General features: G+C 48.8%; 1 protein-coding gene across 1 annotated transcript; it reads left to right on the top strand.

Moving 5' to 3' along the window:
- Positions 1–21,070: 21,070 nt before the first annotated feature.
- LOC123415741 (skin secretory protein xP2-like) lies at positions 21,071–24,675 on the top strand. The gene is made up of 2 exons (XM_045106754.1): positions 21,071–21,571; positions 24,348–24,675. Exons 1-2 carry the CDS (start codon positions 21,260–21,262, stop codon positions 24,498–24,500), a joined length of 465 nt encoding a protein of 154 aa, XP_044962689.1. The 5' UTR covers positions 21,071–21,259; the 3' UTR covers positions 24,501–24,675.
- The last annotated feature ends 937 nt before the right edge of the window (positions 24,676–25,612 follow it).

Raw genomic sequence — 25,612 nt, 5'->3', positions numbered from 1 at the left:
GGGACAGTGTTTTGTCTATGTATCCACACATGCACTGTGTTTCCAATCAATGCAATTATAGCATGGATAATAAACGATTATCATGAACAAAGAAATATAATAATAACTAATTTATTATTGCCTCTAGGGCATATTTCCAACAGGTGGCTCCCACTTGCTCCACGATGATCGCATCGGATGAACCACGATGTCAAGGATTCAATCAATCCCGTATACGATTCCCTTTGTCTGTCGGTATAGAACTTGCTCGAGATTCCATCGTCGGTATGCCTATACCTTGTTCAATCTCGTTACCGGTAAGTCTCTTTACTCGTTCCGTAGCACGTCATCGTGTGACTAACTCCTTAGTCACATTGAGCTCATGATGATGTTCTACCGAGTGGGCCCAGAGATACCTCTCCGTCACACGGAGTGACAAATCCTAATCTTGATTCGTACCAACCCAACAGACACTTTCAGAGATACCCGTAGTGCACCTTTATAGTCACCCAGTTACGTTGTGACGTTTGATACACCCAAAGCACTCCTAAGGCATCCGGGAGTTGCACAATCTCACGGTCGAAGGAAAAGACACTTGACATTAGAAAAGCTTTAGCATACGAACAATACGATCTAGTGCTATGCTTAGGATTGGGTCTTGTCCATCACATCATTCTCCCAATGATGTGATCCCGTTATCAATGACATCTAATGCCCATGATCAGGAAACCATGATCATCTATTGACTAACGAGCTAGCCCACTAGAGGCTTGCTAGGGACACATTGTGATCTATTTATTCACACATGTATTACTGTTTCCTGTTAATACAATTATAGCATGAACAATAGACGATTATCATGAACAAGGAAATATGATAATAACCATTCTATTATTGCCTCTAGGGCATATTTCCAACAGTAAATGCCGTTACTCGGACCATGGCGTTCCAACACCTCGGTCCCTGAAGGCAAAAGATCTCGGAGAAGCCGCTAAACGAAAATCTTGATCTTCAGGGGCAATGATGCCTTCCAAAGTGGGGAGATCCACGGAAGGACCGGCAGCCTGCACGGAGCCAAATAGGCCGAACTAATGGAGAATTCTCCCGAGGGAGAAAGACTCCAGGAAACACTATCTCTGACAGACGAGGCCGGGAGGGGAACCACTAACTGCAGGAGTTCCCAGTCCTGGACCTCGGCTGGACCGAGGGGACGACAGAATGCAACCTGCCATCCGTCCTCCAAAGCAGACGCGGAGACAAGGATAGCAAGGTCGTCGCAAATGGCAAAGAGCCTCGGAAAACGTAAGCGTAAAGGCTCTCCATCCATCCAGGGGTCCAACCAAAACTGGGTCTCATACCCATTGCCCACCGAGACCCGTAGACCCAACCTAATATCGTGCTTGATGTCGTGTATAGATTTCCAGAAGTGCGACCTAGTCGCGAGCGAGCAGGCCAAGAGGGGTCTGCCCCGCAGGTACTTGGCCTCAATCAGTTGAAGCCACAGACCCCCCCGTCTCCCTGTAGGATCCGCCACACCCAACGAAGCATCAGGGCAACGTTCATGCGGCGGGACGCACGGATGCCCAAGCCTCCTCGATCTTTTGGCAAGCAAATATCGGCCCATTTCACCATGTGATACTTGGGTCTACCATCCCCTGCCTGCCAGAAGAACCTATCCAGCTCCTTGTCAAAGGCGATGTGCACACCTTCGGGCAAGATATACATCCCCATCATATACATGGGGAGGCTCGCAATGTTAGAGCTAATCAGGACGGACTTGCTTCCCTTAGATGTGAACCTGCCGCACCAGGGCTCCGCACGGGACGCTACTCATCCCACAAGCGGATCAAACCCACTAACCAAGATCCTGGACTCAGCCAGAGGCATCCCCAAATAAGAGATGGGGAAGACCGCCAGCTTGCAGTTAAGGTTGTCCACGATCCTGTGTTGCTCTTCCTCGGAGTAGCCCAGGACCACAACCTCGCTCTTATCAAAGTAATATTAAGTCCAGACATTTCCTCGAAGTAGAGCAAGAGGAACTTAAGATTAACAATGTCCGAGTCGCATCATGTGACCATGATCATGGTGTCATCCGCATATTGGAGGTGGGACACACCACCACCCGAGATGAGGTGGCCAAACAACCCCTGAATATGACCGGCTAGCTTTGCCTTATCCAGGATGCCAGCGAGGGCGTCGACAGCGAGATTAAAAAGCAGGGGGGAAATAGGATCACCTTGCTTTACCCCCTGGAAGCCTGGAAAAAGGGGCGTACTACCCCATTGATATTGATCGCGGTGCTACCGGATCTAACCAGTTGCATGATCCAGGAACACCACCTCTCGTCAAATCCGCGACGCTGCATCACCATCCTCAAAAAGGACCAATCAAGACAGTCATACGCCTTCTGGAAGTCCAATTTGAGGAAGACCCACTTGAGTCCCTTGGACGCCACCTCGTGGACAATCTCGTGGAGGGCAAGAATCCCATCATGAATCCGCCCGCCCTTCAAGAGTGCGGACTGGAGGGGGTGAGCAATCGGTTCGGCCACAAGGACCAGACGAGTAGCGCAGACCTTAGCAAAAATTTACGCCAACACGTTGATCGCCGTGATGGGACGGAATTGCCGAATATCCGAGGCCCCAACTAATTTGGGGATGAGAGCAATGACGTCAAAGTTAATCCTGCCCATGTTCAGGGTTCCAATATAGAATTCATGGAACATGGGCATGATGACCGGGCACACGGTCTCCCAGAATCTTTGGAAGAAAACAACCAGGAGGCCATCCGGCCCCGGGGCCGAGCAGGCCTTCATAGAGGCCACCGCCTGCCCCACCTCCTCTGGGGAGAACGGGAGAGTGAGTTCCGCATTCTCCGCGTCACACACCTGATCAGCTAGCGGCCAGAAGTCGTCACAAAGGGAGGAACCTCCACGCAGCTCATCCGAGAATAACTCCATATAGAAGGAGTAGATATGGGATGAGATGTCCTCTGGGCTTTCCAGAAGAGCATCCCCATCCCTGAGGAAAGGGATTACACATTTCCGCCTACGGCCATTAGCGATGGCCTGAAAGTAGGCAGTGTTAGCACCCCCCCCCTTCAGAAGCCAGTTCTGGCCTCCTCGACGCTGCCAGAACAATTCCTTGCTCTTGAAGATGTCCATGAGCGCGGCATCGAGGGACTATCTCGGGGTCCAGTCGTCCGGGAATAGACCTGGCCCGTCTGCCAAGTCATCTAGGGCCTTCATCTGACCCAACAGGTCCCCTTTACGGGCATGGAGGTCAGCGCCCAAATTCACACCCCAACCCTTCATGGCCTGTCGAGCCAGCTTCGCACAGTGATGCCAAATATCCACCGCACAGAAGACACGCGGCGGGGAAGCGGCCGCAAGGCGCCAGCGGTCGTGGACCAGCTCGCGGAAGCCAGGTTGCTCCAGCCAAAATGTCTCAAAGCGGAAGCGACGGGATCTAGGGGGGCCCATCCCCCGACGAGAAGATCAGAGGCGTATGGTCGGAGCCAATTTGCGTGACCGCTTTAAGGCCACATAGAGGGAACATCACTTCCCATTGGGGCGACACAAAAACCCGATCCAAAACACTCCGGATGGGGTCCGCCTGTTTATTTGACCACGTGAACCTAGCCCCTACGTGGACTATCTCACGTAGCGCCATGTCCGCGATGCAGTCATTGAAGAGATGCATACAGGGCCGATCCACATTTGGAGAGCTTTTGTCAGAAGCCCACCTAATGAGGTTAAAGTCGTCGGCCACTACCACCAGAGTGGTGCATCTCTCCACCTTGTTTTTCAACTCGGCAAGGAACTCGGCCGAGCGGCCACGGTCCGCCGAACCATAGACGATAATCACCTCCCAACTGAGGTGAACACGTCGATCGGTGATGGCCATGCTCACGAAGAACTCCCCCCGGTCCATGTCTTCGACCGAGAACGCATCCTCCCTAACACCGAGCAGGATTCCCCCAGAGTGGCCCGCCGCAGGGAGCCACTGCCGGGAGAGCCTGTGGAGCTCGTGCATGCTAAAGTCTTGGCGAATCGTTTCTTGCAGACCCACTATGTCAATCTCTTCCTGACGCAAATACTCGATGAGCTGTCGTCGCCGGCCAGTGAGGCCAAAGCCCCTGATGTTCCAACATAGGAGCTTCATTTAATAACCTCCTCTGGATTCCTAGGCCCCGCAAGCGGGGCCGAGCTAGCCCGCCCGTCAACCGCGGGGCGAGGGAGAACCTTAGGAGGCCGACCCCGGCGTCCCCGAGCAGAGGGGGCACCGGAGGCCACTGGGACGGGGGAGGCTGATCTTGGACTTGACCCACGCACCTCGCGGCGGGTCTCGGTGGGGTTAAGACGGGTGGGAGGGCGTCCCCTGGGCTCCCGGACAGAAGGGAGCCCAGCCATGGGCGTCACGACCTCACCTGACACCAGGGGTGCACCACCGTCCATGTTCTCTCTATGACCAGGTACGGAGTGCGCCGGGGGAGGAGGGGGATCTGCCCGTGCAGCGAGTACACGGGCTTCCGCCAGTGCCCCCTCAAGCCTCTCTTTCGCACACGAGGCGGAGATCTGTTCAAGAGGGGGACCTTTCTCCCCTCGGAAGACAATACCACTATCCGCAACCACTTCAACCAAATGGGGCACCATATCGCTAGTAAGCACAGAGAACCGAGAGCCAGAATGAGAGGGAGGGAGGGGGGAGGACGTACCCGGAAACAGATCACGGGCCGCAGCTGTTGGGGAACGTCGCATGGGAAACAAAAAATTTCCTACGCGCACGAAGACCTATCATGGTGATGTCCATTTACGAGGGGGATTTCAGATCTACGTACGCTTGTAGATCGCACAGCAGAAGCGTTAATAAACACGGTTGATGTAGTGGAACGTCCTCACGTACCTCGATCCTCCCTGCGAACCGTCCCACGAACTGTCCCGCGATCCATCCCACGATCCGCTCCGATCTAGTGCCGAACGGACGGCACCTCCGCGTTCAGCACACGTATAGCTCGACGATGATCTCGGCCTTCTTGATCCAGCAAGAGAGACGGGGAGGTAGATGAGTTCTCCGGCAGCATGACGGCGCTCCGGAGGTTGGTGGTGATCTAATCTCGGCACGGCTCCGCCCGAGCTCCACAGAAACGCGATCTAGAGGAAAAACCGTGGAGGTATGTGGTCGGGCTGCCGTGGAAAAGTTGTCTCAAATCAGCCCTAAAACCTCCGTATATATAGGTGGGAGGGGAGGGGCCTTGCCTTGGGGCTCAAGGATCCCCAAGGGGTTCGGCCGAAGGGGGGAGGAGGAGTCCTCCTCCAATCCTAGTCCAACTAGGATCGGAAGGTGGAGTCCTTCCCTTCCTTCCCACTTCCCCTTTTTTTCTTTCTCTATGATTTTCTTATCTCCCTCCGCAGGGGCCTCTTTGGGCTTGCCCACCAGCCCACTAAGGGCTGGTGCGGCACCCCTAAGGCCTATGGGCTTCCCCGGAGTGGGCTCCCCCCCCCCCCCCCCGGTGAACATCCGGAACCCATTCGTCATTCCAGGTACATTCCCGGTAATTCCGAAAACCTTCCGGTAATCAAATGAGGTCATCCTATATATCAATCTTCGTTTACGGACCATTCCGGAAACCCTCGTAACGTCCGTGATCTCATCCGGGACTCCGAACAACATTCGGTAACCAACCATATAACTCAAATACGCATAAAACAACGTCGAACCTTAAGTGTGCACACCGTGCGGATTCGAGAACTATGTAGACATGACCCGAGGGACTCCTCGGTCAATATCCAATAGCGGGACCTGGATGCCCATATTGGATCCTACATATTCTACGAAGATCTTATCGTTTGAACCTCTGTGCCAAGGATTCATATAATCCCGTATGTCATTCCCTTTGTCCTTCGGTATGTTACTTGCCCGAGATTCGATCGTCAGTATCCGCATACCTATTTCAATCTCGTTTACCGGCAAGTCTCTTTACGCGTTCCATAATACAAGGTCCCTTAACTTACACGAATTCACATTTCTTGCAAGGCTTGTGTGTGATGTTGTATTACCGAGTGGGCCCCGAGATACCTCTCTGTCACACGGAGTGACAAATCCCAGTCTTGATCCATACTAACTCAACGGACACCTTCGGAGATACATGTAGAGCATCTTTATAGTCACCCAGTTACATTGTGACGTTTGATACACACAAGGTATTCCTCCGGTGCCAGTGAGTTATATGATCTCATGGTCATAGGAATAAATACTTGACACGCAGAAAAACAGTAGCAACAAAATGACACGATTAACATGCTACGTTCATTAGTTTGGTTCTAGTCCATCACATGATTCTCCTAATGATGTGATCCCGTTATCAAGTGACAACACTTGCCTATGGTCAGGAAACCTTGACCATCTTTGATCAACGAGCTAGTCAACTAGAGGCTTACTAGCTAGGGACAGTGTTTTGTCTATGTATCCACACAAGTATTGTGTTTCCAATCAATACAATTATAGCATGGATAATAAACGATTATCACAAACAAAGAAATATAATAATAACTAATTTATTATTGCCTCTAGGGCATATTTCCAACAGTCTCCCACTTGCACTAGAGTCAATAATCTAGTCCACATCACTATGTGATTCTAACGAATCCAACACCCTAACAGTTCTGGGGTTTGATCACGTCTTGCTTGTGAGAGAGGTTTAGTCGACGGTTCTGAACCCTTTCAGATCCGAGTGAGCTTTACAAATCTTTATGTCATCTTATAGATGCTGCTACTATGTGCTATTTGGAAATATTCTAAATATCTACTCTACCATACGAATCCGTTTCACTACTCATAGTTATTCAGATTAGTGTCAAAGCTCGCATCGACGTAACCCTTTACGACGAACTCTTTACCCACCTCCATAATCGAGAAAAATTCCTTAGTCCATTAGTTACTAAGGATAACTTTGACCGCTGATCAATGATTCAATCCTGGATCACTCTGTGTACCTCTTAACAGACTTGTAGCAAGGCACACATCAGGTGTGGTACTCAACATGGCATACTTTAGAGTCTACTGCCAAGGCATAGAAGACGACCTTCGTGTATTCTCTTTATTCTGCCGTGGTCGGGTTTTGAGTCTTACTTTAATTCACACCTTACAACACAACCAAGAACTCCTTCTTTGCCGATTTATTTTGAACTCCTTCGAAAACTTGTCAAGGCATGCATCTTGTTGAAACTTCTATCAAGCGTTTCGATCCATCTCCATAGATCTTGATGCTCAACATTCAAGTAGCGCAATCCAGGTATTCCTTTGAAAAACTCCTTTCAAACAACCTTTTATGCTTTACAGAAATTCTACATTACTTCTGATCCACAATATGTCAACCACATATACTTATCAGAAATTCTATAGTGCTCCCACTCACTTCTTTGGAAATACAAGTTTTCTCATAAACCTTGTACAAACCCAAAAGCTTTGATCATCTCATCAAAGCGTATATTCCAACTCCGAGATGCTTGCACCAGTCCATAAAAGGATCGTTGCAGCTTGCATATTTGTTAGTGTCTTTAGGATCGACAAAACCTTTTGGTTGTATCACATACAATCTTTCCTCAAGGAAACCGTCGAGGAAACAATGTTTTGTCTTCCTATGTGCAATATTTCACAAATAATGCGGCAACTACTAACATAATTCCAACAGACTTTTAGCGTCGCTACGAGTGAGAAAGTCTCATCATAGTCAACTCTTCGATCTTATCAGAAACATCTTTGCGACAAGTCGAGCTTTTCTTAATAGTGACTTATCACCATCATCGTGTGTCTTTCTTTTAAAGATCCATCTTTACTCAATAGTCCTACGACCATCAAGTAGTTCTTCCAAAGTCTATGCTTTGTTCTCACATATGGATTCTCTCTCGGATTTCATGGCCTCCAGCCATTTGTTGGAATCCAGGCCCACCATTGCTTCTCCATAACTCGTAGGTTCATTGTTGTTCAACAACATGACCTCCAAGACAGGGTTACTGTACCACTCTGTAGTAGTATGCAAGCTTGTCGACCTACGAGGTTTGTAGTAGCTTGATCCAATCCTTAATGATCACCATCATCAGCTTCCTCTTCAATTAGTGTAGGCGCCACAGGAACAACTTCATGCGCCCTGCTACACACTAGTTGAAGTGATGGTTCAATAACCTCATCAAGTTCTACCACCCTCCCACTCAATTCTTTCAAGAGAAACCTTTCCTCGAGAAAGGATCTGTTTCTAGAAACAAACACTTTGCTTCCGGATCTGAGATAGGAGATGAATCCAACTGTTTTGGATATCCTGTGAAGATGCTTTCATCCGCTTTGGGTTCGAGCTTATCAGACTGAAACCTTTTTCACATAAGCATCGTAGCCCCAAACTTTCAAGAAACGACAGCTTAGATTTCTCTAAACCTCGGTCTATACTGTGTCATCTCAACGGAAATATGCGGTGCCCTATTTAAAGTGAATGCGGTTGTCTCTAATGCATAACCCATAAACGATAGTCGTAATTCGATAAGGGACATCATAGTATGCACCATATCAAATAGGGCGTGGCTATGACGTTCAGACACATCATCACACTATGGTGTTCCAGGTGGCATGAACTGCAAAACAATTTCCGCATTGTATTAACTACGTACCAAAACTCGTAACTCAGATATTCATCTCTATGATCATATCGTAGACAGTTTATCCTCTTGTTACAACGAACTTCACTCTGAAACAGAATTGAACTTCTCAATATTTCAGACTTTGTGATTCATCAAGTAAATACTCATGTATCTACTCAAATCATCAGTGAAGTAAGAACATAACGATATCCACTACGAGCCTTAGCACTCATTGGACTGCACACATCAAAAATGTATTATTCCCAACAAGTTACTCTCTTGTTTCATGTGGCATGTTTTGCATGTCTCAAGTGATTCAAAATCAAGCGAGTCCAAACGATCCATCTCTCATGGAGTTTCTTCATGCATTTATACCAACAGGTATGGTTTGCATGTCTCAAACGTTTCAAAAACGAGTGAGTACAAAGATCCATCAGCATGGAGCTTCTACATGCATTTTATACCAACATGACTCAAGTGGCAGTGCCACGACTAAGTGGTACTATCATTATTACTTTGTATCTTTTGGCACTAGTATTATGAACATGTGTAACACTACGATCGAGATTCAATAAACCACTGAGGGTAATTACTCAAGCAAATAGAACAACTATTATTCTCTTTAAATGAATAATCGTATTACAATAAACACGATCCAAATATGTTCATGCTCAATGTAAACACCAAATAACAATTATTTCGGTTTTACTACCAATCCCGATGATAGAGGGAGCGTGCGACGTTTGATCACATCAACCTTGGAAACACTTCCAACACTTATTGTCACCTCGCCTTTAGCTAGTCTCCGTTTATACCGCAGCTTTCATTTCGTGCTACTAATCACTTAGCAACCGAACCGGTATCCAATACCTTCGCGCTACTAGGAGTACTAGTAAAGTACACATCAACATCATGTATATCAAGTATACTTCTTTCGACTTTGCCAGCCTTCTTATCTACCAAGTATCTAGAGTTGCACCGCCTCAGTGACCGTTCCCCTCATAACAGAAGCACTTAGTCTCGGGCTTGGGTTTAATCTTGGGTCTCTTCATTAGTGCAGCAACTGTTTTGACGTTTCACGAAGTATCCCTTCTGGCCCTTGCCTTTCTCGAAACTTAGTGGTTTTACTAACCATCAACTATTGATGCTCCTTCTTGATTTCTACTTTCGCAGTGTCAAACATCGCGAATCGCTCAAGGATCATTGTATCTATCCTTGATATGTTATAGTTCATCATGAAGCTCTCACAGCTTGGTGGCAGTGACTTTGGAGAACCATCACTATCTCATGTGGAAGATTAACTCCCACTTGATTCAAGCGATTGTCGTACTCACACAATCTGAGCACACGCTCAACGATTGAGCTTTTCTCCTTTACTTCATGGACAAAGAATCTTGTCGGAGGTCTCATACCTCTTAACAAGGGCACAAGCATAAAATCACTATTTCATCTCTTTAGAACATCTCTTATGTTCCGTGACGTTTCAAAACGTCTTCGGCGTCTTGCTTCTAAGCCATTAAGTATTTTGCACTGAACTATCGCGTAGTCATCAGAAACATGTATGTCGGCTGTTCACAACATCCACAGACGACTCTCGATGTGCAGCACACCGAGTGGTGCATTAAGGACATAAGCCCTCTGCGCAGCAACGAGGACAATCCTCGGTTTTACAGACTCAGTCCGCGAAGTTTGCTACTATCAACTTTCAACTAAATTTTCTCTAGGAACATATAAAAACAGTAGAGCTATAGCGCAAGCTACATCGTAATTCGCAAAGACCATTAGACTATGTTTATGGCAATTAGTTCAATTAATCATATTACCTAAGAACTCCCACTCAAAAAGTACATCTCTCTAGTCATTTGAGTGGTACATGATCCAAATCCACTATCTCAAGTCTGATCATCACGTGAGTCGAGAATAGTTTCAGTGCTAAGCATCTCTATGCTAATCATATCAACTATACGATTCATGCTCGACCTTTCGGTCTCATGTGTTCCAAGGCCATGTCTGCACATGCTAGGCTCGTCAAGTTTAACCTGAGTGCTCCGTGCATGCAAGTGTTTTGCACCCATTGTATGTGAACGTTGAGTCTATCACACCCAATCATCACGTGGTGTCTCGAAACGCTGAACTGTCGCAACGGTGCACAGTCGGGGAGAACGCAATTTGATCTTGAAATTTTAGTGAGAGATCACCTCATAATGCTACCGTCGTTCTAAGCATAATATGGTGCATAAAGGATTAACATCACATGCAATTCATAAGTGACATGATATGGCCATCATCATGTGCTTCTTGATCTCCATCACCAAAGCACCGGCACGATCTTCTTGTCACCGGCGCCACACCATGATCTCCATCATCATGATCTCCATCAACGTGTCGCCATCGGGGTTGTCGTGCTACTCATGCTATTACTACTAAAGCTACGTCCTAGCGATATAGTAAACGCATCTGCAAGCACAAACGTTAGTTTAAAGACAACCCTCTGGCTCGTGTCGGTTGCCGTACCATCGACGTGCAAGTCGATATTAACTATTACAACATGATCATCTCATACATCCAATATATCAGATCACGTCATTGGCCATATCACATCACAAGCATACCCTGCAAAAACAAGTTAGACGTCCTCTAATTCTTGTTGCATGTTTTACGTGGTGACCATGGGTATCTAGTAGGATCGCATCTTACTTACGCAAACACCACAACGGAGATATATGAATTGCTATTTAACCTCATCCAAGGACCTCCTCGGTCAAATCCGATTCAACTAAAGTTGGAGAAACCGACACTTGCCAGTCATCTTTGAGAAACGGGGTTGCTTGTAGCGATGAAACCAGTCTCTCGTAAGCGTACGAGTAATGTCGGCCGATCCGCTTTGATCCAACAATACCGCGGAATCAAGAAAAGACTAAGAAGGGCAGCAAATCACACAACACCGCCCACAAAAACTTTTGTGTTCTACTCGAGATGACATCTACGCATGAACCTAGCTCATGATGCCACTGTTGGGGAACGTCGCATGGGAAACAAAAATTTTCCTACGCGCACGAAGACCTATCGTGGTGATGTCCATCTATGAAGCAGATCTACGTACCCTTGTAGATCGCACAACGGAAGCGTTAATAAACGCGGTTGATGTAGTGGAACGTCCTCACATCCCTCGATCCGCCCCGCGAACCGTCCCACGAACCGTCCCGCGATCCGTCCCACGATCCGCTCGATCTAGTGCCGAACGGACGACACCTCCGCGTTCAGCACACGTACAGCTCGACGATGATCTCGGCCTTCTTGATCCAGCAAGAGAGACGGAGAGGTAGATCAGTTCTCCGGAAGCGTGACGATGCTCCAGAGGTTGGTGGTGATCTAATCTCAGCAGGGCTCCGCCCGAGCTCCGCAGAAACGCGACCTAGAGGAAAAACCGTGGAGGTATGTGGTCGGGCTGCCGTGGAAAAGTTGTCTCAAATCAGCCCTAAAACCTCCGTGTATATAGGTGGGAGGGGAGGGGCCTTGCCTTGGGGCTCAAGGAGCCCTAAGGGGTTCGGCCGAAGGGGGGGAGGAGGAGTCCTCCTCCAATCCTAGTCCAACTAGGATTGGAAGGTGGAGTCCTTCCCTTCCTTCCCACTTCCCCTTTTTTTCTTTCTCTTTGATTTTCTTATCTCCGTGCGCAGGGTCCTCTTTGGGCTTGCCCACCAGCCCACTAAGGGCTGGTGCAACACCCCTAAGGCCTATGGGCTCCCCCCCCCCCCGGTGAACATCCGGAACCCATTCGTCATTCCGGTACATTTCCGGTAATTCCGAAAACCTTCCGGTAATCAAATGAGGTCATCCTATATATCAATCTTCGTTTCTGGACCATTCCGGAAACCCTCATGACGTCTGTGATCTCATCCGGGACTCCGAACAACATTCGGTAACCAACCATATAACTCAAATACGCATAAAACAACGTCGAACCTTAAGTGTGCAGACCCTGCGGGTTCGAGAACTATGTAGACATGACCCGAGGGACTCCTCGGTCAATATCCAATAGCGGGACCTGGATGCCCATATTGGATCCTACATATTCTATGAAGATCTTATAGTTTGAACCTCAGTGCCAAGGATTCATATAATCCCGTATGTCATTCCCTTTGTCCTTCGGTATGTTACTTGCCCGAGATTCGATCGTCAGTATCCGCATACCTATTTCAATCTTGTTTACCGGCAAGTCTCTTTACTACTTCCGTAATACAAGATCCCGTAACTTACACTAAGTCACATTGCTTGCAAGGCTTGTGTGTGATGTTGTATTACCGAGTGGGCCCCGAGATACCTCTCCGTCACACGGAGTGACAAATCCCAGTCTTGATCCATACTAACTCAACGGACACCTTCGGAGATACTTGTAGAGCATCTTTATAGTCACCCAGTTACGTTGTGACGTTTGATACACACAAGGTATTCCTCCAGTGTCAGTGAGTTATATGATCTCATGGTCATAGGAATAAATACTTGACACGCAGAAAAACAGTAGCAACAAAATGACACGATCAACATGCTACGTTCATTAGTTTGGGTCTAGTCCATCACATGATTCTCCTAATGATGTGATCCCGTTATAAAGTGACAACACTTGCCTATGGTCAGGAAACCTTGACCATCTTTGATCAACGAGCTAGTCAACTAGAGGCTTACTAGGGACAGTGTTTTGTCTATGTATCCACACAAGTATTTTGTTTGCAATCAATACAATTATAACATGGATAATAAACGATTATCACGAACAAAGAAATATAATAATAACTAATTTATTATTGCCTCTAGGGCATATTTCCAACAGCAGCACGGCGGGCCGCCAGCTCAGGGATCGTCAGGATGTGGTCATCCTGAAGGATCCGGGACTGGCTGATCCGCGCGCTCTGTCGCGCTGCCACCACGGGGGAGGCGCCCTCACAGGGCCTAGAGCGGGGCGCGGGAGGGGTCTAAGACACCCAGCCAGGGTCGACGGCCGTAGGGTGGCCCGGGTCCGGGGACCCCAAGGTTGGGGAGGGAGGGGACCCCGGAGAACGCGAGTAGCACACCACCCTGGGCGAGCGTGGGGACGAGGCAGGGCACACCTCCACACCCACACTCACCTCCTCCTCGGCGGCGACCACCGGGCCAGCAGAGACAGGGAGAGGCAGCCTAGTGCCTACCGCCGCCACCGGCACCAGAGCCACCACTGGGGTACCCCGTGTGAGCCCCAACGGTCCAGCGGCCGGGGTGTCGGGGTTGCGCCGAGCATCAGACAATTCGGGCGGAGCCCCTCCAGCATCATCATCTCCCTCCAAAGATGAACCCTCCTCCGAAGAGCCCCCCTCGTCGTCAAGCCCCCCGTCGCCAGGCTCTGGACCAACCGTGGTCGGGTCCAGCGAGTCCACTGGAGCCAAGAACTCAAGCTCTAAGGTGAGGCGCCTGCCCTTGGAACCGAAGTAGAAGACCAAGGGCAGGCCATCAATCTCAGCAGGGGCCGAGCAAAGGATCTCAATGCGGGCGGGACCATCATCCTCAAATGATGCCAGGTCGGCGGTGATCAGCTTGCCCATCGGCTCGGAGATTGCTTTCAGGATGTGAGTAAGCTTGCCACCCCTCGGAGCCACACTGCCTCCCCTCGGGAGGCCATAGACGAGGACCCACACCTTCTCCAGGGGCGGGACGGGGTCAGGCTCCGCTGCCGCCGCCTGGACGAAAATCATGAACTTGTTGATGGGACAGCGGATGAGGTCATGTGAGCAGAACCGGAGGAGCTCGACCGAGGTGAAAGGGACCGAGAAGATGAGAGGGGCCGTCTCAGTCACCTCCCATGCGAACTCGGAGTCTCAAAAGTCGCCAATGTAAGCCGCAAGCTCGGCTCGGATGACGTCGGCCGAGATCAACAACCCATTCGGGGTGGCCTGCTCGGGAGCCAGGGTGACCGTCGCCAGGTGAGGCCGAGCCGCCTCCTCCTCAATCTCCGCATCCATGAAGTAGAAACTCCCCCGCTCAGTACCATACCCAAGATAGGCGAGGGTCATGGGGCAGCGCGGGGGGGCCTCGCACTTCGAGCGGAAGTGACCTGCGCATCCGCAGTTGATGCACATCGTGTCCTCACGGGAGCGCTGGCGACTAACCCGAGCGGGGGGGGGGGGGGGGGGGTCCGGAGCCTCCTGCTCAAGAGCCCCGGGCGGGGTCAGGCAACCAGCACCCCCCGGGAGTAGCAGTAGCGGCCTTCTTCTTCTTTGACTTCTTCTTCTTCTTTGCCGGAGCCGGGGCGGGCAGGGGAGCCACATGCGGGATCTCTGGGGACACGCGCCTAGAAGGCCCGTCGTCCCGGCGCGAGTCCGCACCCTCCGCCCAGGTGGAGCACCAGTCAGAGCGGCGGTCCTCATCACTGCGCCGCATATGCGGACTGCCTCGCCACTCCTCCCGGTGATGGCCCTGGCGATCCCGCCGCCATGTGGATGCCGAGGACCTGTGAGCAGGGGCTCGAGCCGGGGGAGCGCGAGGAGAAGGCGTGTCCCGGGGCCGAGACACCGGAGGGGGACGCGCCACCAACTCCGCCCGCAGGGCCGCTTCCCGGTCTACGTCGGAGATGGACGACCGGGCGGCCTCCCGGCGGCGAGAGTCCCCCGGTGAGCCCGGCAGGGGCAAGCGGGGGTCCCGGTCCGGGTCCCGAGGAGGCGGGGGGGCGGCGGAGGGAGGTTCCGGAGTAGTATTCCGGGGACCTCCCTAGCCGGTTGGTACCCACGCGGCCGGAACGAGACAAGCCAGCGCCAACACCCCCCTCCGGGGCGAGGTCACGGGCAGCCATCACGGGATGGGGGCCCTGGTCGGCCGGGACTGGCCATCCCCAACTTGTCTAGTCATCAGGGCCTCCCTGTAGGAGCGCCTCGGGGCGGGGAGGCCGAGAGGAGAGGACGACCGAGTGGGGGCAGAGGGGGCGGCCGCGGCGCCTACGAGCCGCGCGCAGGGGGGCTAGGTCGAGGCGTCGGGCAGCAGGGTGCCGTCCAGCCGCCGGGGGGAATCGGGCACGGGCTGGGACGAGGCACGAGCGACGCCGCGAGAGGGAGGGGTAGCGCGCTCGGGAAACGGGGACGAGACAAGGGAACGAGGTGGCGGCGGCGCATGGTTTGGAGGGGGAAACCTAGCCCCGTGCATGCCCGGCCGCCTCGGGCCTAGGCCGCGTTTCACCGGCTGGGGAGGGGCCTGGTGGGCCGAAGCCCACCGTTGGTTTAACCGCGCCAGCACGCGCGACGCGCGTCGGGCGGCCCATGCCACCTCGCTAGCTGAGAAGACCGACGGCCCAGTCCGCAACGGCCCAGAGGGGGGCTGACGGCCCACCCGCCCGCAGGCTTGCCCGGCGCGCTAGGGCACGGGGAAGGTCGCATCGCACGGGATCCTCCCGCCGTCGGCACCGGTGCCGCCGCCGTGCAAGGGGGCAGGGCACCAGCGCCTGGCCGGGCCTCGCAGGCGCCCTCACCGACGGCCGCCACGGGGGATAGCCCGGGCAGCACATCGACTCGGGCCGAGGAGGAGCGAGAGGGCGCCACCGGGAGAGGCCGCCAGAGCCTGGGCGCCGGGGACCGCCGCCCAACCACCTTCACCGGCCGCCGGCGGGCAGGGCGCGCCGCGGCCAGGAATAGGCCGAGCTGCGGTGGCGCCAGAGAGACTGGCATCTCCAGCCGGCCCTCCCCATCCGAGCGAGGCTCCAGCTCGTCATCGTCGAGCTCCTCCGCCCAGTCCGCCCAGCGCCGCGCCGACCGGGGAAAGCAGAGGGAGGGCGCCGCTGGCAGGGATTGCGGAGGCATCGGGTCCATGCGGCTCGCCGGCCGGGCGCCATCAGAGGGCCACGCGCGTCATCGGTCCATCCGCCACGGTCGCCATTTCCCCCCTCCTGTTGGTACACCGTCCCTTTCTCTTCTCCCCATCCGAGATTCTCTTCAGAGGGCGCTATGAGGCACCACGCTTGAATGATACGATCGAATCATTCACCTTTGTCTTACTTGCCACTGAGTTAGTCAAACTTTTCGGTCTTTGCCACGTCAGCCCTGCTCCACCTGTCGGTTTTATTGTTTTCGCGGTCAAACCCCAGCATCAGTGCTCCGCGTTACGCATTAGTTTTATTTTTGATGGTTTTTTTTGCCCTGTTTTAAATGTGGTACCAAGTTGTTATCCTTGCTCCAAATGTGATAATTTTGGGTAAATAACTTAGTACCAGCCGATGTCATGGACCAGCTCATGCTCAAGATGAAAATGAATTAACACTACATTGTAAACACCGAAGTGTTTGTCAGGTTTAGCAAAGCGCCAAGGTGGTTGCCGGTTATCACTAATCCGCTCTGAATCACCCGGCTTGTCTGATATTGATACTGGAGCAGTATAAAACCACCCGATCGGCAATGGAGTCATGCATGTAACCTGAATTAGTTGAAATACCTTGTCGACTGCCAAGTGCCAAACAGATTTCCCCGACACACAAGAGAGATGTGCTCCAGATCAACTCCACTCCCGTTCAGGTCTCGTTCGGCCAATCCCCTCTACAAGGGCACCAAATCGAACAGGGTTGCTCTGAACACGGCAGTTCCGAACAAGACATGCTGCAAGTTCCTTCCCCGCGTCACCTCCGTCGCGCCTAGTTCGTCGCCGTTGCTGCATGTGACCCGCGGGGAGCAGAGGCTGCGGAGCTGCCCGGCGGCGAGGTCGAACGACGGCACGACGGCGGGTGAGCCCGAGGCGCTGCGGGAGGCCAACGGGAAGCAGGGAGGCGAGAGAGTGGCGAGGAGGAAGGGCGCCGTGCAGGAGGTGTTTGAAGGCCTCTACATCTGCGGCTACGTGCTGTGCTATAGGCTTGGCGAGCTCGTCTCGTATAAGGTGAAGGAAGCTATCGCCAAACTTCGCAAGAGACGATGATATGCTGGTGGTTGATCGGGCTAATTACCTACTTGTTGCGTGCTTAGTCTCCTCCATGCATTCATCCGCCAGACTGTCACTCCGTGTTACAGGTTAATTACGGACGCATGGAGATGCATTCCCTTATGTAACTGTCCGTCTGTTAAGTTCGCTGGACACATAGGATTCTGTGTAGTATTTTGGTGGTTTCCTTTTGAATAGTACAAAAGATTATTTTGTTTATGATTATCGACTTTATCAGATCAAAAATGTTAAACCTACAAAGAGTTACACACGGTTACACTGACTAGGATTCTTTCTTTCTAACTAATCTCTCCCTCCCTAATTTTCAAGGAGGCGGGGCCTCATCCCTCTTAACCTTCAATCAAAATCCACCTACCTGTAAAACCCTTGTAAACTTATGTACGTATAGCATTATCGTTATCGGGTTAGATTGAGACGACTACTTTGGGCTAACTGATTTTCGAGGGGGGTGGGGCCTCATCCCTCTTAACCTTTAATCAAAATCCACCTGCCTGTAAAACCCCTGTAAACTTATGTACGTATAGCATTACCGTTATCGGATTGGATTGAGACAATTACTTTGGGCTAAATAACTAACAGTAAACAAGTTTAAAACAAATAAAATCGAATTGTTTTCTCTCGACTCTCCTCTCACGACAAACATGCCACATCCAACAAGAAGGCGGCGGTTTAGATCATTCCTACCTTCATTTGCTGCTCCAGTTGGACCGGATCCTAGTTCTTTCCAAACTTGTACTAGTTCTCTTTAATTATAATTATTTTGGTATAAAGGAAGTACTACATAGTTGTAGGGGTAGTACGTCGAGGGGTGTCGTTGAGATGGTGGGAGGGGCGCACCAAATAAAGTTTACATCAGCCCATTTTCATACTGGTGGCATCCCTCACCGTGTCGTCTTGGGGTTCTTTTGCATTTTCTACTCGCGGGTCCTTCAATTGGCGGGATAAGGTCTCTTGAATGTTTGGTCGTAATTTAATCAGAGGTTTAGAGCTTCTAAAGTCGGACCCCTCAAATGATCCCGCATACGCTCGTGGACGCGTTCCGGACAAGAGAGAGAAGGAAAAAAGGTGATCCAATTGAATCCCTCATATCATCCTTATATGTCGGGGCTGTCCGCGAACCCTCATATCCATCTCAAACATGGGGAGGATATAAGGGCTCACGGACGCGCCTGGGCACACCCACTAAGTCCGCCACATAGGACGCGGCCCTACCCCAGGCCATCCTTTTCTTTTTTTATTCATTATTTTCTTTCTTTCTCTTCCTCTCCACCAATCACGTGCAAGTGACCATATATATGAGGAAAAAATTAGGTGTATAATTGCGCGGACGGATAAATAGATGACACGCACTGTCACTAATCGGGCGCGTCCGCGGACGTTCAGGGGGTCATATTTGTAATGTCTGATTGTAGATGCTCTTATATCCTCCTACTCTATCTTCATCGATGTGTGTATCCTCCAACACAGTAAAAGAGGATGTGACTCTGATCTGGAAGTGGTCGACGACTGCTGCGAGACAACATGGTTTGCCTAGAGCAAGGGAAGAGTCCCGAGGATGGCTTGTGTGGCAATCTTCCTTGACATTGTTGATGGGTAGTGCCATATCTGAGGTCAGGAAGGCAAGGGGGTGATCCTTGGTCGGCATGCGACACCGTTTTGTGTCATGTTGTGTGCCCTAGCGGTGGCAATGCATTTCTAGCTATGGTAACGAAGAAGGCATTTCCCCTCTTTCTCCGGTTGTTGTCTCGAGTGAGTGAGAGGTCGGAAATGACATGTGTAGTGAGCCCAAGCAAAACATTTATATTTTTAATTTTTCGTGAACTTTAATTCTTGCGAAGTTACCATGCCAGTTGTCATGTTCATGTGTCTTTCTTTAGTTTCGGTGTGATCTCACTTTAGTTTAATGACATAGACGGTTTTCTCAAGATAAAATGTTTACAATCACAAACTTTCCGGGCAGCAGCTCGACGAACGCACTCTGCAAACAGAGTTTGCAATTTAAATTTAAATTATCCTCATTAGTTTTTTCTTAGAACCTCTAAGAAAAGAAAGAAATTATATGAGTTGCGAGCCTAACACTTGCACAAGTATAAGGTGTTTACCAAGTATACCAAAGAAAACCGAGTCACATGTTGCAATAACATCTTGTATTATGGGACGACGGGGTATAAGTTAATGGAATACTGGAACCGCTTATGATCGAAAACCTGCTATATGACAATGTCGGCGGAATAAAACCGTCATCACTGATGTAGATATAATTGGGCTTGCTACGAGCGGCATGTAGAAAATGGAAGATGCAATGGCAGGAGGAATTTAACACCAAATAGAAAGCAAACTAGGAGATATTGAATTAAAAAATCCCACAAATTACACAGGTTGACGTGACGTGACAAAAAAGGGCAGATAAACATGTTGAGCACGGCTAAACATCCACGAGATACACCATTTTTTGGTGTAACATCATCCGCATCCAGCGGCTAAAAATCCGAGAACACGAGTACGGGTAACACGTACGCATCCAGCGGTTAACCGTGCTTATCAATACGAAAATAATAAAACTTACACCACATCATCCGCACGTATACACCCATGCGGCCAATGCAATGCTAGTAATCGAATTAACTCCTCCTCTACTGTCCCTTCAGTAGAGGAAATATGCGACGAGGGAGGCGACGAGGGCGGCGGGGGCGATGGCCACCTCAGAGGCGTCGCTGGTGGCAGGAGCCTCGGAGGCCATGACGGCGGTGGCCGAGGCGGCGGCGATGAGGGCGGCGAAGGCGATCTTCTTCATCTCCATTTTTTGGACGGGCGGGCGGGCGGTGGTGCGGCGAAGACCGGCGAGGTGACGGGAGGTTATTGATCACGGTTTTATTGGCTGGCACTTGGAGTGTCTTATTTTTGCTTGATGGTAGCTGATGCTTGGCAGTGGATTTTATAGGTCAGGATGGTTGGGGTATGAGTGGCTAGGAGCAGGATTAGGATGATCGCGCTCTTGGTAACCATGGAATGCTTTAACGGTGGTTGGAGAACGGAGAGGCCGGGTCAGAGGGCCGGGTGTCAAAAATAGGCATGCATGCATCTGCAACCGCATTAGTTGTTCATCCGATTGTCCACGTCTAGAGTGCATTGCCTGATTAGCCAGAGAAACTCAGAAACATGTATATTAACAGACATCATACCTTGTTCCATTACTGCCGTCAACTTAATATATTGAAAGCGAGGATTGCCTATTAACAATATTCACAGGTTATCTGAAAAATTATCAAGAGATTTTTTAATCGAGACCTTTGGAGCCGGTTCAAGAAAGGAAATTGTAGGGACGCCCACGAAACCAATAATGCTAGACATACAAAAACTTACAAAGGTTTACTTAACCTTTCAAACTAACTCTTATCTTCCCCCTGATTTTCAGTGGGGGTGGGGCCCCTCATCCCTCAATTACCAATCATAATCTTACACATCAGTTTGTACGTAAAATCTTTACGTAAGCCTTTGTAGGTGTAGCATTACGCCCACGAAACAATGCCACGGATCCCCTTGACGCGGTCCGTACGTATCACATCGACAGTTCGACGCCAAATGGTATGCCCCTAATACGGCCGGCTAAAATTAACAGTTTCTTAATCACAGCTACTCCGTCGATGCTAGCTAGTTCCAATCATACCAGCTCACACGCACGATAGCATCACAGCAAGAAGATCATTGTTGATGCCGGAAACTCTGACCTGCAGGCCGCAGGCTTATAAAACGCCGCCTTCAACCTGTCGCCACGCTTCCAAGTTTCCTCCGCCGGCGCTCGCCATTTCTTACTCGCCTGCTGCGCTGCGTGCGCAAGAGACAGCAAAAGGAAGGATGGGGAACTGCGGGTTGAAGCCCAAGGCGCTAGGCGACGACGACGCTCCCCCGCCCGCCGAGCTGCCGACGCCGGCGGCCGGCGCGGAACAGGAAGTGGCGCCGCCGGCGGAGGTGGAAGAGGCACAGGCACAGGCACCTGCGGAGGAAACTAGCAGGGCCGTCGAGGTACGGCGCAGCTAGTGGTTTTGTTATCTCTCTCCAAGTTCTAGCGAATTCAAGTAGGAGTGCTTCTTTTCTTCTATGTTAGACTCACTGGAAAATATAGCGCCCCTATAGCGGAGAGCCAAGTTTGTGTGCCCGGACACCTTCGTGTTCTTCTTTGAAAAAAATCGAAAAACATATTTAAAAGTTTAAAGAAAAAAGTTCAAAAATAACTTGGTGGAAACTTCTATGTATTCATTACGAATCAGTGAAATTTTGTTTTGAAAAAATGTAATTTGTAAGCTGTATAAAAATAAAAAAATTTGGTCCAATAACAAAAAAAGAAGACCATTTATAAATACATATTTATCATTTTTTACATGCCACATGTGAAATTAAAATGATTTAAAATTTTGCAGATATGTAACATACTCCCTCCGTTCCTAAATATAAGTCTTTAAAGAGGTTTTATTAATGGACTACATACGGATGTATATAGACATACTTTAGAGTGTAGATTCACTCATTTTGCTCCGTATGTAGACTTTAGTGAAATATCTTAAAAGACTTATATTTAGGAACGGAGGGAGTACATGTTTATGTGTGTCTACAAAAAGTTTCAGATTTTTTTACATTATAGAAAATGATTTTTAAAAACGGACACCATGGTGCCCGTGCACCATTTCCAATTTTCGCCCTATAGCGTCGTTAATAACCGGAAAGTGTGAATGGAGCTCGGCCTCCATAGAGATATTTAAATTTGATATTTAAATTTCATGAAAATTTATATTTTTACATTTTGAAAATTCTGAAAAGAAATGCAGAGATAAGTGAAGGCATAACACACATGTGTGTAAATTTTCAGAAAAAAAACATTGAAATGAGGGCTGTAAAAGATGACAGATCTGATGCTTTTTTATGCATGACACTATTCATCATTTCAGGCCATGAATTTATTTTTTTATACAGATCGTATTTCAAGGTATTTAAACCTAAAATTTTACACGCATACACATAACATCCTTCGTTACTTGCAATTTTTTCAGATTTTTTTAAAACCGGAAAGTTTTAATTTTGATATTTTTTAAAAAAAATTGGTCTCCATGAAGGCCGAGCTCCAAACATTCGTTCTCATTAGTAACACGTTGTACGTAAGAAATTATCTCATTAAATAAATCAACATACGATGTTTTATTAATAGCACGCTATAGCGTGTTATAGCACGTTAATAATGTATTTCCAGGGATGATGTTGTTTTCTGTAGCGCGTTATTTTTTTCTTGGTTAGACTCCTAGGCGTACCGGCAGCACGATGTTTAGCAAGTGCATGTCTTTTTGTTCACTCTTCATTATTATTTTTACTTTTTGAGAATCGTTCACTCTTCATTAGAGTTTAGGTGTGTTGTGTGCAGCGATTTGAGGATCTGGGCCGTTGCACGCTGCACTTCTATGCCTCAAAAGAAAAGAAAAACTTAGCTAAGCACTTCTTGAGCCGGTCTTCCCTGACTTTTCTGCATATAAAATTTATTTCACAAATACCAAAGTACTGTAATTTTATAAAATGCTTGAGGATTTATATTAATTAGTAACTTCAAAAAATGTTCACGAATATAGAAAACGTTGTGAAATTCTCAAATGTTTCGCAGTCTAAAAATGTTTGCCATGTAAAATATGCTACTCCCTATATGATCCAAAATAAGTGAGTAATAACTTAAAAAATCACAAAGTTATTTTGGATTGGAGGGAGTAATAATTTGGTAAACATATTCATCATTTACAATGTTTCCATGTTTTAAAATATGTTGAAGAATTTTAAAAAATAATCAAGAAATAGAGAACGTAAAACAATGAACACAAATGCATAAAAGGGGGTAAAAGTGACAGAGAAAACCCCGGCCGGAGAACGGTCTATAGGGTCACAAAACATGTAAGAAAAGAAACAACAAGCTCTGCACTGGGTAGGCCCGAAAGCTTGTGCGGGGTGCGGGTTTGGTGGCCCAAAAGCACTACAACAGTCAACTTGACACCATCTGGTATCGCAAATGCTTCCATAATGCGAGCACTTTGAGCTGAGTTCGTGTGTTAGTGCTAATCTAAAACAATTATTTCCAGTCAAAAAATTATCAATCAATGATTTTTTATTAAAAAAAAATTACTTCCTCGGCTTGAAAAACGATCTTATATTGTGGAACGGAGGGAGTAGCTTTTATCTGTAGGTTATAAATGAGAAATTCTTACCCCAAAAAGGAAAGATGAGAAATTCTTATACCGCCCCAACATGGGCATTATTTATTCACTGAGGAATCCGCAGCTTAATTATTTGTTTTTAATGTGCCGTGTTAAGTTTGGACAACTATAGATGCACATTTTTTGCACCATCAAACACCATAATACCCCACTTAGACAACATGGAAATGAGTATTTAATTTTAAAAATATAAGTATTTTTCAGGCGGCTTATAGAACACAGTAAATCTTTCTGACACACCATGGTCGGAGCTTTGACACTTCTGAAATAAATTTTTGGAAGTCAGAGCTTTTTCTTTCAATCAAAATCCAATGGCGTCGACTGGTTCACGGTGGAAGATTGTAGGGAGAACATTCGTTCTCTAGATACATAATTTTTACTTGTGGAAAAGCAACTTGGTAGTTTGTGGTCTAAAGTTCTTTTGGCCATAATTACTCAAAATAAACTGCTAAACTTCCTAGTAACTAATAAGTGCAGTATAAGAAATTTGATGTGCATAATATGTAGAGTAAAAAATAACCTGCTGAACCATGTTATGTACTGCCACTATGCAGCAGGAAGGTACGGCCACAGCCGCTGACAGGAAAGAGCATGAGGAACCAAAGGAAACCGAGGGCAAGGAACTCCCAAAGGAGAAGGAAGCGGCGGGGGAGGAGGCCGGCAGCGGCGGCGAACTCCCGCCGTCCACGCCGGCGAGCGTCGCTTGAATTCAAGTGTTAAGATGAATGTGTTTGTTGCTACATGCATGCTCCGCTTTGATTTATTTGGTGTCGGTGATTTTAAGTTTCAGAGTTTGTTTGGGACATTTTCAGGAGTAGTCCTGAGCTGCACTGTGTTGGCGCTGCAGGCCTTGTATACATACAGTCGTTTCATTTTATTCTAGATTGTTCGGTCCACTTTGATTTATGGAATTATGAATTGTCCTTGGTTGGTGTATCGTAAATAAATTGTCTGATGCTGCCTAAACATATCGAATGGGAAGCGGATTTGGTGAACAATATGTGCCGAATTATTGGGGTAACTCCACTGATCTCATATTCTGAAGAAAAAAATCACGGTTCTGTAGCGTACATACCCTGAAAGTCCGCTGTTCAGACGTTCTTGAAAACAAGGCGTGCGTTTGAGAGAGAAGATGTGTTGCGGTCAAGGAGGAGAGAATTTCTACGAAGCTCGTACAGCACCATGTGTGACAGTCCAATGCCTAGATGCGCGATTAATTTCCCGGCCGTCGCGGTCGATTTTGACCAGTGAATGATGGGCTCGGTTTCATTGACGCCGCTTCACTGTCGTGGTCCATCCAGTGTCCTCGTAACGGAGCTGAGCCATGAAAAGGACGCTTTCCACAGCAATTTTACACATACTACAAAAGTTTACATAGGTTTTACAAAAAGGTAAATTTTGATTGGAGATTAAGAAGAATAAGGGCCTCACATCCTTCAAAATCAGGAGGAGTTGTTTCTTAGAAACAAAGAATGCTAATCAACGTGTAACCTTATGTAACTCTTTGTATGTCTAGCATTTAATTACCATCCAGCTTACGGTACATCTTTGAAGTAGGAATGAAACGAGTGCATGTGAGATCAACTTTCCCGTGATCCATATTACTGTCCGTGTCTCCGTCCCCCGTGGAGCGGCTACTACTAGTGGGACTGCAACTGCATCATTATAACGAACCGTACACGCACGCTAGCGGCCTTCCGACATGTGTAGGTGCTCCCCTGTCGAGGGTGCGATCGATGCGCTTTACACCGGCGATACGATGCGATCCCTTGATCATTCGCCGCCACGGCCACCCGGTCGGCCGTCCGGTGGTGCGCAG

The sequence above is a fragment of the Hordeum vulgare genome, chromosome 1H (genome assembly GCF_904849725.1).
Source record: "Hordeum vulgare subsp. vulgare chromosome 1H, MorexV3_pseudomolecules_assembly, whole genome shotgun sequence".
NCBI classification, from domain to species: domain Eukaryota; kingdom Viridiplantae; phylum Streptophyta; class Magnoliopsida; order Poales; family Poaceae; genus Hordeum; species Hordeum vulgare.
This window is presented reverse-complemented; position numbering and strand designations above follow the sequence as displayed.